Source organism: Elephantulus edwardii, unplaced genomic scaffold, assembly GCF_000299155.1.
Source record: "Elephantulus edwardii isolate Elephantulus edwardi_28Jun2011 unplaced genomic scaffold, EleEdw1.0 scaffold00003, whole genome shotgun sequence".
NCBI lineage: Eukaryota > Metazoa > Chordata > Mammalia > Macroscelidea > Macroscelididae > Elephantulus > Elephantulus edwardii.
In genome coordinates this window covers 11,168,779-11,181,884 of record NW_006399753.1, presented here as the reverse complement: position 1 = coordinate 11,181,884, position 13,106 = coordinate 11,168,779, and the positions used below count along the sequence as shown (strand labels likewise).

General features: G+C 42.0%; 1 protein-coding gene and 1 pseudogene across 1 annotated transcript in view; one reads left to right on the top strand and one right to left on the bottom strand.

Moving 5' to 3' along the window:
* Positions 1–13,106, bottom strand: part of ASAP1 (ArfGAP with SH3 domain, ankyrin repeat and PH domain 1) — a 270,638-nt gene that overhangs the window by 105,036 nt on the left and 152,496 nt on the right. The window contains exon 3 of the mRNA XM_006879286.1: positions 12,167–12,312. Within this exon, the coding sequence (XP_006879348.1) occupies positions 12,167–12,312 (146 nt within the window). The remainder of the gene's footprint in view (positions 1–12,166; positions 12,313–13,106) is intronic.
* On the top strand, positions 4,532–5,727 carry LOC102845197 (annotated as a pseudogene).

Here is a 13,106-nt window from a genome sequence, read left to right as displayed (position 1 = left end):
TATCTAATTCAATTTAAGTAAATGGTGTTTTTGACTAAACATCATGTCCTACACTGAGAAGAAAAGGAAAGCATTATCTTCCTTTGCATTATGTACAGCATCTGATTTCACTGGAGGATAATTATACGAAAGGAGAGCAGCTGAGGCTTTCCAGTCAAAAGGCCTGTATAGCTGGGCCCTGGTTACTTGAGACAGTCTGACCCCAAGGCCTTCTTTATTGCTCTTTCAAGTGGTTATCATTTAGTTCACCAACAACTTTCAGATCTTTCATTTCATTTCCATGCGTATCATTTGTGATCTGCTATGTTTAAACTGGAAGAAAGCTGCACTGCATGTTTTAGCAAATCACATTTTCTTTGCCTTCACTGAGCATCTTTACTACACATTATGGTATATGTTATTTAACAACCATTTACTTTCGAAGCAACTTCTTAACACAATTTTAAAAAATCTAGTATTCGCACACGACGTTAACTATGCACTGTCTTCATTAATGGATGGGAAACGAGACATGAGCCACCCACCCACCTGCTCAGTACACACCTTCATGTTTAACGCCTCCTTTCACCTGATCCTCACTGAAGACACTGTAATTCAAACTTACCCACAGGGTGACCATGACATTTCACATTTGTGGGCTGCTTACACTTCCAGTCCAGCCCTTGGAGAAATGAACTCCCTTCGACATGAGACCTGGGATGCCCACTGTTGCCAGGAAACTCAAACAGCAGCCACTTCCTCAACTTGTGGGCAACTATAAGCAGACGCTTTAAAAAGAAGTTTTCTTTAAAAAAGGCATTTTTTGGCCTCCAGTCTGGGAAGATGAGCAGAATGGGTAGATTCTGCAAAGGTGTGTTTTCTGGTTTGGGTTGAGACTTGTTAGTGGCTGTTGCTCCTAACTGGGTGTGAGCTGACTGGATTTGGCCTGTGTTTAAAAAGGCATTTGGGCCCAGGGACCTGAGGCCCTTAGGCTTGGTTTTTGAGGAGCTCCCGAACAAAACAGGCTAGGAAGCAGGGTGGCATCCAATTCCAAAAAAGCTTGCCTCTGGAAACTATGAACTTAGAGAAAAGATGAAAGTTTTGTGTTCATGACTTTCATTCACAGGGTTGCTATGAGTCGTCTACAACTTGATGGCACTTAACATAACAAAAGCATAAGTTATTTACATCTGGGCTAACTCCTATTCCTGTCCTTTCCTATAAAAGTCAAGGAATTTATAGTGCACACTATTAATATAACAGTAGAAGGAGCTCTTAAATGAGGAGTGACAATCAGGCCTAGGACAGAGTCTAGGACAAAGCAAGCACTGGTAAATGTGGGCTGAACCCAGGACACAGACCTTTCTTTCTAATTACTGGAGTACAGACTTCTACCTTACTCTCTAAATAGCAGCTGTATCAATCCCACTGCTTATGGTGACCTACCAACACCTCTACTAAGGAAAATAGTCCTGGCTAGCCTGAGAAAGGTAAGTTTCATAAATATCTAGCTATTAGTATGGATCAGTTCAAGAACTGCCTTCTGGGAAGCCTTGCCTGATAATCCTGCTTTTTAAATCAATGAATGAGTGAATGAATGAAGGAACCTGCCTCCAGCAGCCTCGGTCTGGAAGTACTGGAGCAGAGCTCTGAAGTCGGTTGGATCTGACTTCAAAGTCCTAGGACTTGTGCCAAATCTTTCAACTCCCAATTGCTTAACACTACTGGGTAATGAGATTAAAAGGTCAAAGACTTCCCCCCCTTTAATACTTTTTTAAAAAAAACATAAATAATGTTTTAATTTTAACTTACAGACTAGAAAAATATATTTGGCAATGGCATATCTGATAAGAGAAATACTCCAGCATCTCAGTAAGAAAAAGGTAAAGAACCTAATCATAAAATGGGCACAGGATAGAAATAGACACTTCACCAAAGACGACATTCAGATGGCAAACAAAGACATGAAGAACTGTTCAAAATTCCTAGCTATCAAAGAGATGCAAATCAAAACAACTATGAGTTATCGTCTGACCCCAGCAACAATAGCAAAGGTCAACAGGGCAGCAAAGAACAAATGCTGGCAAGGTTATGGTGAGACTGGAATTCTTATTCACTGCTGGTGGAAATGTAAAATGGGACAACCACTATGGAAGGCGGTCTGGCACTTCCTCAAAAAGTTGGAAACAGAAATACCATTTGATCTAGCAATCCCACTACTAGGAACATACCCTAAAGAAGACAGAGCTATGACTCGAATAGATCTATGTACATCCATGTTTACTGCAGCTTTATTCACAACAGTAAAGAAATGTTTGCAATCCAAGTGCCCATCAAGAAATGAATGGAGAGAAAAACTATAGATGGAATAGTATGCTGCACTGAAAAATAAGGACTTTGTAAAACATTATACAACAACAAAACCTGCAAAAAAAAATTATACATGTGGGAGTCTGGGGGACATCATGCTGAGTGAAATATCTCAGTCACAAAAGGTCCAATGACTTTTATTGGAAGACGTAGTAAGGTTCTACCAGCTCATGAATACATCTATAGGCTGTTTAGTCATTTAAACATAAACGTAATAAAGGCAAAATGTAAAGTAACAACCAACTAAAAAGGACCAGAATTTTGATTAAAATCTGAGTAAAATGAACCAGACTCACTGCTGTTGACATGAATGCTAGAGACCCCAGGACACAGGAGAACAGCCCCCCAGCACCGTGAACGCTGTATCCTTGATGAAGCAGACGGACACATCTTTCTCCTGAGCAGAAGCTGGTGGATTTGAGTTGTAGACTTTTGCATCAGTATTTGAGTGCTTAATCATGGCCCCGCCAGGCTTTCTTCACAGCAGAACAGCTCACCTGGCATTTCCCTAAGAGGCTTCTATGGGTGTTACTGTTTAATGCAACAAAACGTCTGTTGTCGATTAAGTTGGGACAGAACTGAATCTAACAGGTTGCTTCACTGTAGGTTAGTAAGTAAGTAATGGATATGCCAAGGCCTTTAACACACCAACGTGTCCTGTGAATCTCTAAGAGTTGGCACAGGTCAGAACAGGCTATAATTATGAAGTCGTTCTCTATAGTCTTGAAGTCAGAATTCTTGCATCAAAGAACACAGTGTGGGATTTATGCTTAAAAAAATAACCTCTTAGGAAAAAGTACCTCCTATTCTTCCAGTATTATCATTTCTACTGAGTTGCTGCTATGAGTTCAACTCAATGAAAGGAATGCACTGGTTTTGTTTTATTAACACAAAGTTGCAATAGGCTCAAAAAGCAACAGGTTTGCTTTATATCTGGAAACAGAAGAGTCCGGAGAGTTCCTCATTCCCGGGGGAAAATTCTTCTGTGTCTTGGATCTTGAAAGGTTGTGAGCATCTCTGCCCCACTTCCCAAAGCTACCGTCCTTTTCGTCATAAAGACAGCCATCATAAACCCAAATATGTCCACATGCCCCCAGTGGTATGTTGCAGCCCCCGGCAAAGAACCACAAAGAACCACGTAAAAGCCTCCCCGGGTGTCAAGTGCTCCTCTGTGAGTCTTTTTCTAGAGGAGCAGGGCTTAACAACCACATGAGCACAAACTTTAGATGAAAAGTTTTGTTCTCAGCATGCAAATGAACCGAGCTAAAAATTCTATCCTACTTTCTTGCATTGCTTGAATTTATCTTTTAAAATACAATCAACATAAACACACTTCACCTACTACCAATAAAAGAAAAGAAAAAACATACTGAGAGTTCAGCCAGAGTAAACCAGACTTTCTGAGGAGCTGCCTGAGAACACCATACTGGTACAGGGACCTTGACTCATCCAAACTCTGAATCTCTCAAGTCTGAAACACATCCGATCCCATGACTCTGGCTACAAGCTTGTGAACCTAGAAAACGCTCTCCTTCAGGTAACTATTAACTCTACAACATCATCTGTGTGTTAGTTGTTGTCGAGCCAATTCCATCACATAGAGACCCCATGTGTGGAAAGGCGTGCTCCTCAGGGCTTTCACGCTGACCACCTGGAAGCACATTACCAGGCCTGCTGTCCACAGCGGCATGGAGGGATTTGACAGCACCTTTCCGCTAGCAGCCAAGTGCCTTATCTTCGTATATGTAAGTCTATTTAACTGTTTCAAATTATATACCATATTCTCAAGAGTTACAAATGAGAATTATGTGATCTTTTATGTTTGTAAAATATTTTCTATATTTTGGGAGCTCTGGTGGCCTAGTGGTAAAAAGCTGCACTGCAATCACAGAGGTGCACGGTTCGAATCCACCAGATGTTCTGCTGGGAAAGGAGGGACAATATTCTCCTGTACCAGTCAGATCCAATTTTGACAGTACACACACACACACTCACTCACTCACACTCTCTCTCTCTCTCTCTCTCCTATATTTCCTGAAAATTTTATAAAAAACACGTATGTCGAACTGTCCACAACTCTCTGTGAGAGGCTGGGGAGCGGCTGCTGCCTGAAGTGCGCACAGTGACACGCTCCTTCCCGCTCCCCCCACACCAGCCTCGGCCAGCTCAACAGCAATAGAAAATGGTGAAGGAAACCACTTACTATGATGTTTTGGGGGTCAAACCCAATGCCACCCAGGAAGAGTTGAAAAAAGCTTATAGGAAACTGGCCTTGAAATACCACCGAGATAAGAATCCAAATGAAGGCAAGAAGTTTAAACAGATTTCCCAAGCTTACAAGTGCTTTCTGATGCAAAGAAAAGAGAATTCTATGATAAAGGAGGAGAACAGGCCATCAGAGAGGGTGGAGCAGGTGGTGGTTTGGGCTCACCCACGGACATCTTTGATATGTTTTTTGGAGGTGGTGGAAGAATGCAGAGAGAAAGGAGAGGGAAAAATGTTGTCCATCAACTCTCAGTAACATTAGAAGATTTCTATAAAGGAGCAACAAGAAAACTGGCTCTGCAGAAAAATGTGATTTGTGACAAATGTGAAGGCCGAGGAGGTAGGAAAGGAGCAGTAGAATGCTGTCCTAATTGCCGAGGTACTGGAATGCAAATAAGAATTCATCAGACTGGACCTGGAATGGTTCAGCAAATTCAGTCTGTGTGCATGGAGTGCCAGGGCCATGGAGAACGGATCAGCCCTAAAGACAGATGTAAAAGCTGCAATGGAAGGAAGATAGTTCGAGAGAAAAAGATTCTAGAAGTTCACATTGACAAGGGCATGAAAGATGATGGTCAGAAGATAACATTCCATGGTGAAGGAGACAAAGAGCCAGGACTAGAGCCTGGAGATATTATCATTGTTTTAGATCAAAAGGATCATGCTGTTTTTACAAGACGAGGAGAAGACCTTTTTATGTGTATGAGCATACAGCTGGTTGAAGCATTGTGTGGCTTCCAAAAGCCAATATCCACTCTTGACAACCGAACCATAGTCATCACCTCTCATCCAGGTCAGATTGTCAAGCATGAGGATATTAAATGTGTGTTAAATGAAGGCATGCCAATTTATCATAGACCATATGAAAAACGGCGCCTAATCATTGAATTTAGGGTTAACTTTGCCGAGAATGGCTTTCTCTCTCCTGAAAAACTCTCTCTGCTGGAAAAACTCCTACCTGAGAGGAAAGAGGTAGAAGAGACTGATGAAATGGATCAAGTAGAACTGGTGGACTTTGATCCAAACCAGGAACGCCACCGCCATTACAATGGAGAAGCGTGTGAGGAAGTCGACCGTCACCCCAGAGGCGGGGATCAGTGTCAGACCTCTTAATGGGGCCACTGAGTCCACTGCATTTACTATGCAGCAAGTGCATACGTGAAGGACTGTAATCATAATATGCTCACTACTTGGCTATTGTTTTTGTTTTAATATTCAACTATAGTAGTGTTTTAAAGTAAAAAAAAAAAGTAAAATGAATAAACTCATATAAAAGCTCAAAAAAAAAAACCCCAACCAAAAAAAAAACCCCACCACATTATGTCTTTTATAATAGTAAAGGTATAGATGACCCACCCTCTTTTGCACCCCTCCCAAGGAGAGATCTTGGGCCATGAAATATTCCACAAGTGAACCAGCAGTGAAGCATGCCAGGGCCTGAGGGGATGGCAGGCAATCAAATGCTGAAACCTTCCATTACGGATTACGATCTTTAAAGAAGATGAGGTTTTTTGATGACCCAGGAGCTAGCTACCCGGTTATAATGTGCTCCTGTGGACCCATGTCTCTACACTTTCTCATATTCCAAAGAAGATGTAGAGCAATAATTTCTTTGTAGTAAATCAAGATTCAACTCACACATTACCATCTATTTTCATTGGAGGAGAGGAAAAACAAATTAAAAACATTAGAAGTCTTTAACCCAAATTCAGAGGCAGGAGCTCTGGGTGGCGCCAGAAGGGGCATCAGTGAGCAGGGAGTTTCCATTGGTCTCAGTTTCCACTGTCAGCTGAGAGAGATCGTTCAGCAATTTCACACTAATTGCCACAGGCACTGTTTTCTGTAGCTAGCTGTTGCTCAAACCGCAATCCCCTACAGTCAGCAACAGCAAACAGGAAATGCGGTGCGGCTGGGGAAATCTTTGCCTTGCTTGCTTCAACAGCTCTGACACAATAACTGTCCTTAACAGTTAGATGAGACCTTACGCAAGCTTGACAAGATTTCAGAGGCTTAGGGAAAACAAGGAACCAGATGCTGGAAGAATCTTGGCTGGGCACCTCCAACCATTTTAAAAGAAGTCTGAAGTCTATTTTCTAAACCTGTTGCTACAGGGGAGTTCCTGAAGAGAGACGGCATTTAAATGAGCCTCCTCTGCCTGGTGAAATCTACCTGATTTGAAGCCACCATCCTGTTCCTATTTTGCGGCTGCGCACTGAATGGATGCAGTTCTGTTAAGCCCTTAATTTCTTTACCAGGAACAGAGGACATCGATGGTTGGAGTAGTGCAGGAAAAGGGCTGTTTAGCAAGAAATGATTTTACTACTTTCCTTGCAATGGTTAAAAAATGAAAGGTTGAATGTCCTTTTGGAACCGTGTCATTCAAATAAACAGCAACTTCTGCTTAGAAACCACTAAAATTCAAAAGCATCCTGCCCATCACTTTAATGAAACAAACAAGCCAGTTACACTGTAAAGAAAGTATTGTGAATACATTAACTGCTAAAAAGCCCTCAGAGTAGGAGGAACCGAATGTGTAAAGGCCTGGAAGTATGAACCAGCTTCATGTTCCAGGAACAAATAGTTTGGTATGCCTGGAGCTGGCTTTAATTAGGAAGGCATCGTTAACTGGAGGAAGATAAGTTCTGGGAGACTGGTACATCAACAGAGAAATATTTTTCATAATTAAAAAGAATGCCACTATCTCTTAAGCATATACCACAATCCAGAAGCTCTATGGTAGGTGAGTCACGTGAATTACTTTTAAGATTCGCAGTGCAGATGCAACCAGAATACAAAAATGTCAAGGCCCTTGTTGCACTGGGCCACCTCTCAGACCTAGAAGCTCAACAGATACTTGAATGAATCGTGAACACTTTAGGGAGGTATTATTAATCCCATTTAACAAAACAGAAGAAACCAAAGTTCAGAGAGCTTCAGGAACTTGCAAAAGCCACAGAGACAAGCAGCTGCCAAGTCACTGGTTTTTACCTAGGCCTTCTTAAAGCCAAAGTCCGTAAGACAATGCTACAAACCCAATCACAAAAACCACGTTGAAACAGATCCTGTCTGAATTTCTCCGGCCTTTTACCACTAGGAGGCAACATTCCCTACACATTTTCAAATACGACAAAGATTCACTTCTGGAAAGGAAAAGCTCATCATGTGATCTTTGGGGCGCAGTGACCACTTGAAAGTCAGCACTGCTGGAACAGCACATGGTGTAAGTGGTCGAGTTCAAGGCCAAATCCTACCATTTACTGCGCATGTTATTTTAGGGGAATTTGGTCCACTGGGTCTATAAAACAGGAGATGACATTAGCCCTTATGCTTGGAGTTAGTATAAAGATCCAGTGAAAAGATGCAAATAACAAAGTCTGCATTTATGCAAAGCCCGGATATACGTCAGGTTCTCTGAATGTGCTTAGTGATTTATTCCCGTAACTTCATTCAAGTCCTATCACCAGCGAGCAATCAACACAAAGGCACACTCAGTGCAGTCAAGTCGGTCCCTCCACTGGGTTCCAAGGCTGGAAAGCGTCTCAGAAGAAGCTGCCCGCCTCACTCTTGACGTACAGCTGCTGGATACCAACACGCCTGGACAGGAGGCCTTTCGGTCAGCCATGCAGCTCACTATAGACTAGGGCCCCAGGGCTTGGAACAGATACTATTATCTCTCTCTTTACAGATAACAAAATTTGTATCAGAGAAGCTAAGTGATTTGCCTACGGGTATTTTTTTTTTAAAAAAAATATTGGGATTAGGTATTATTGTCATGACATGAGTCCAAAACGAAAGCTGCATAGTGGAGTGGACTTGGGGGGGGAGGGACTGTATAACAATGAAAGAATTTTACTTTTCAAAGTGAAGAACAAACTGGAGGGAAGGGGTGGGCAGGAGGAAAAGTGCAACAATGAATGAATGGAAATCCAAAATCTCTGTAAATTTTCATTAAAATTAATAATATAAAAATACTGGCTTGCTCACAAAGTTCCTATACATTGTGTTTCATACCATCATTTCCATGCATTATATTTTATAAAATCAACCACCACTGGACCTTGCCCGTAAAGCTAATAAGCTTAGATTCCAAGTCTGACTGAGACCACAACCCACAGTGCTCCCACCATCTACCCATCCCAGCCTCTGACTGTAGCATGAATGATTGCCTATCGCTGAGTGAAGGGAGGAGGGCCAGGTAAGAAAAGCAAGTCAATTCAGAATGGGTGAGGCCACCACCTTTCCTAGGAGCTCTCAGAGCACTCTATCAGCCTCAAGTGTAACGCTCCGTGCAGTCCTCAGACGTCAGTAAGGAGTCAGAAGTGAGCCCCAAGGGATGCCAACCCACACCTGCATTGTGCTGGATATTTTCCTGTGACATCTCACATGATGATCACACTTTCCACATCTCTAAAAAGTCCAGGTGGCTGAGTCGGTCAGCTCAGGTTCACCCTTCAGAAAGAAACTCTTGACATGCCAGCTGCTTACAGAGTACTTGACCAAGAAACTGTCCTCCCTACATGGACTGGTTAACAGTGAAAGGGGGCAAGACCTGGCCCCAAATCGACCTTTTCTTTCTCCTCAAAATGAAGTAATGCTATTATGAAAAACCTCCCTTACAAGTAGAATTTTAATTAGAAGATTACATCTTCATGGCAATCTTCCATCAAATTTCCAAAATGCCATTTCTCCTGTAAATACTCAGGAGAGAACACTGCCTCATCCTATAAAGTGGCAGTGACTTGAACCACCAACTCTTCTAGTTAGTAGTCCAACATCAAACACACTATGACACCAAGAACATAATAGACATTGATAATTTCTGGCTGAATCGAGATTCTTTTTTTAACTTTTAATGACCAAGGGTTTTTTCAGTTGTTGGTTGTTTGGTCTTTTTAATCATATTCTCAAAATTACTAATTAATGCTTCTAGCTTTTAACAGCTTAGAATCACTGGATGGTCAGGAGTCTGGTTCCCAAGAAGATGTTTCAGAGCTTTGTCAGGATAGGGAAATCCACTAGTCAAGTCTGTAGGGAATGCAACCAGATTCCAAGCCCCTCTCACGGTGGGAACTCAGCTCTCCACCTGCTGTTTCACCAGCCCTTTCCTGGTAAAGAATAAAAGCAGCCAGCAAGCTTCAGGCAAGTCTCACTAAACAAACTCCTGGCCCTGTCTTTTTATTCACACAGAAGAGAGCTCCCCAAGTCAAACTCCCCAGTACAAAGGATTCTTCTGCCTGCTCTCTTGTTAGGAATGCCACACCAAAATGCTTTGCTTTTCTTTTTATTGAATGAATGAGGCTTTCCAGCAATTCCTTTGAGACTTTTCATTCCTTAACAGGAAGCAGGCATGGAAGGCCTGCAGCTTCAGGCATGTTTGATGGAAAATTAAGTCAGCACTTCTGGTGAGAGAAAAGGAACTGCCATACTCAAGGTGACAAAGATATGGCAGAGTGGAAAAGACTAGGATTCCGAGAAATAATGCAGAGCTCCAAGTCTACTTCTTAACGGCGTGATCCAACAAGTGACAGCATCTCAATGTGCTTCAGTTTCCTCGTTGGGCTTTTAGGTATAATAACCATAGCAATGGGGATTAAAGGCAGGAGATCACAGAAAGCACCCGTCACTCTGCACTGCCAAACATTCAGTAAATAATAACTGTGTCTGGGCCAAGACATAGAAGCCTATCAGAGAAGCCAAACACAGACAAACACTGTGAGCTGAGTGACCTTCAACCTGGGCATCAGACACAGCTGGAATGTTAGAAATCAGTCCATCCAGGAAACCCCGAGGTGATGACTCTTGATCTCAGGCAAACATTTGGTCTCCAGGAAATGAAGTGAGCAAGATATCCATGGAGAAAATGTCTACTTCAGGAAAAAAAAGAACTGCTTGCAGGCCCAGCCCTTTACCAAAGTGAATGAACCCTATGAGTCCATTTCTGGCCACAGGCCCCAGTAATGCCAGAAGCACAAGACAGGTGGCCCTGGCAGCAGGAGGAATGAGAGACATTTAAGTAATATAAGATTAAGGAAATTGTCAAGACTTTGTCAAGCAAAGCAAAAGGTTGAGGACTGTATAACCTTAATTTCAAAATAACCTTTCCTCACATTTTTGAAAACAAACATATTTTTATTCCTTTAAGGTAAGATTTATTCTTACCACCAATTAAAATGAAATTGTCTGGAAGAAAGCTATGCATACACATTTAACTAATGTGATAGAGAGAGAATGTTCTGATGAGCTAAATAATTCATCTCGGAATACTGCAGAAAAGTGCTTTTCATCTTTTCAACTGGCTGGATTTCATCTGGAAGCTAGCTGTTTGCAATAGTGAGAACATGACAAGGTTTCTCCCTCGGGTGCTGTCAGCTGCTGGGAAGTGTGTTGGTAAAAAAAAGGTGGTGCCTCCCCTGGGGTTCAGCCCATGAGCGGCAACTTGGGAGGACAGTGGGCAACTATCTCCCGTATAATTCTTCCAACTTTGGAAAGCCCTGGAAGGTCAGCTGTGAGTTGGTGCCAACTAGATGGCAATGGCCCTGACTTTTACCTCAGGACACAAGTCACTTAACTTACCCAAGATGCCAATGTTTTGGGCTTGTCTGGACTAAGGTGCCATGGGATGAGGAACTGAGTGGGGCAAAGAGAAGAAACACTTTCTCTTCTAGGAAGAATTAACGTTTATATCACAAAACTGAACATAAACAAATCTTCTATGGTACCAAGCATCCTTCTGATAACTTTATCTCTTGGGACTTTAGAGAAGAGAGACTTGATTAAAATTGACTCACTTGGAAATTCAAATCAATGTTAGAAAAATATTTTTCATTTACAGAAAGAACAACTCAATAGGATAAAGCAATGTTGTCATGGTAACAGCAACAGCACCTTCTAAGGGTGAGTGTGGTGTGAGGCAGACACACGCCCAGACGGCGCTCTCTGGTGGAAAAGGTGCTGCACCCTGTGCATATGGCTGCAAGGGGCCGCATCTCAGCTCCTAAACTGTCAGGGATACTTCTAGTCTCCCACTTCTGGTATCATGGATTCCCTAAATCTCAAAGTCTTTTTCATGGCTGTAGTGGAGGGTTGAGAGCTAAAAGGATGTTGAGTTTCTGGGGAAATTAGTGGTTTATAAATCCACAGACCAATATTCACTATCATCATCACAAAAGTGAACTGCAATATTTGAAATGAAAAGTTTCAAAAGCACGTCTGACTCAATCAAAATCTTTGAGCCAATGAGAAAGCAAAAATTGCTGAAATTTATCTTTTGAAGAACACAAAAAATAATGTTCGAATGTAGGAGAAAATGCAAGTTAACCAGCTCCTCCCAGTTTAAAGAAATTGGTATCAGCTACACAAAATGTGTAAATTCTAAAAATGTCACAAGAAAGTTTTCTTTCGATGGGTGTCTGCCAAGTTTTCTGACTTGTATTTTTCCCCTTTGTTTTTAACCCCCATAACCAAGGGATGGGGCGGAGATTTTTCTTGTGGCAGAACCTCAGGCCAGCTCCGCCAGGCTGTGATGCGAACAGCCTTCTATGAAGCAGCTTACCAGGTTTTTCAGCAGTGTGGACAGTTCCTTCGTGAGTGTGGAGAACTTGACGAAAGCAGTGCCAAGATCTGGGTTGTCACGACTTAAAAAATTGCTCCCAAACTTATCAAGAACTTGTGCATAGTTTTCTTCATTTTGTACATGATCTAAAAATAAAAAAAGAAAAGATAGAAGACTATGAGCTATTATGAATCACAATGAAGTCATTCTGAACAAAGACCACTAGACACTCTCACCAGGAGCACAGAGAAGATGCATCAACCATGAACTCAACATGCCCAGAAGGGGGTCAGCGTGGTGATGCGCTCTCTCACTCCATGAAAGGAGGCTTCTCCTGTCTCCTTCACAGCACTGGGCTCCCATTCATACAACTAATCTTCACCACTCATCACAGGCTTAGGTGTCAAATTAGAATCCATTTTCAAGCAATTAAAAAGTGGTTATTTTAGACAAAGTGCTAGTCTATAGGCCTTTTATTGTAAGAACCACCTTCCCTCTGTAACTTGATTTGTGCCACTACTAGAACCCCTACTCCGAATATTATTGCTTGTTAATTTTTGACTCATGTACTTTTAACTTTTTAGTTACATTTGTGTCTTCTAGGTTGCAACACATCCATGATACATCTTCAAGGATATAAACATGTATGGCCAAGCACAATTAATAACAGTGCATCTAAATTCCAAAATCAATCTCCATAATAGTCTATGTGTTTCCTACTGCCAAAGGGGCCCTTTAGAGTAGTGAGATAAGCCCTTCACCCTGAAATCCACAGCGTCTCTTTTCAGGAGGAAGTAGCTAAGAGAATACGCCATCCCCTTTTCCTTATGAATCAGGGTGAAGTCTCTCTCAGGGAGGGGTGATAGGGAATGGCAAGGGACACACTGACAAAGGAGATTAATCAGAACTGGCTTTGACAAGCACTGTGGCAATGGGACAA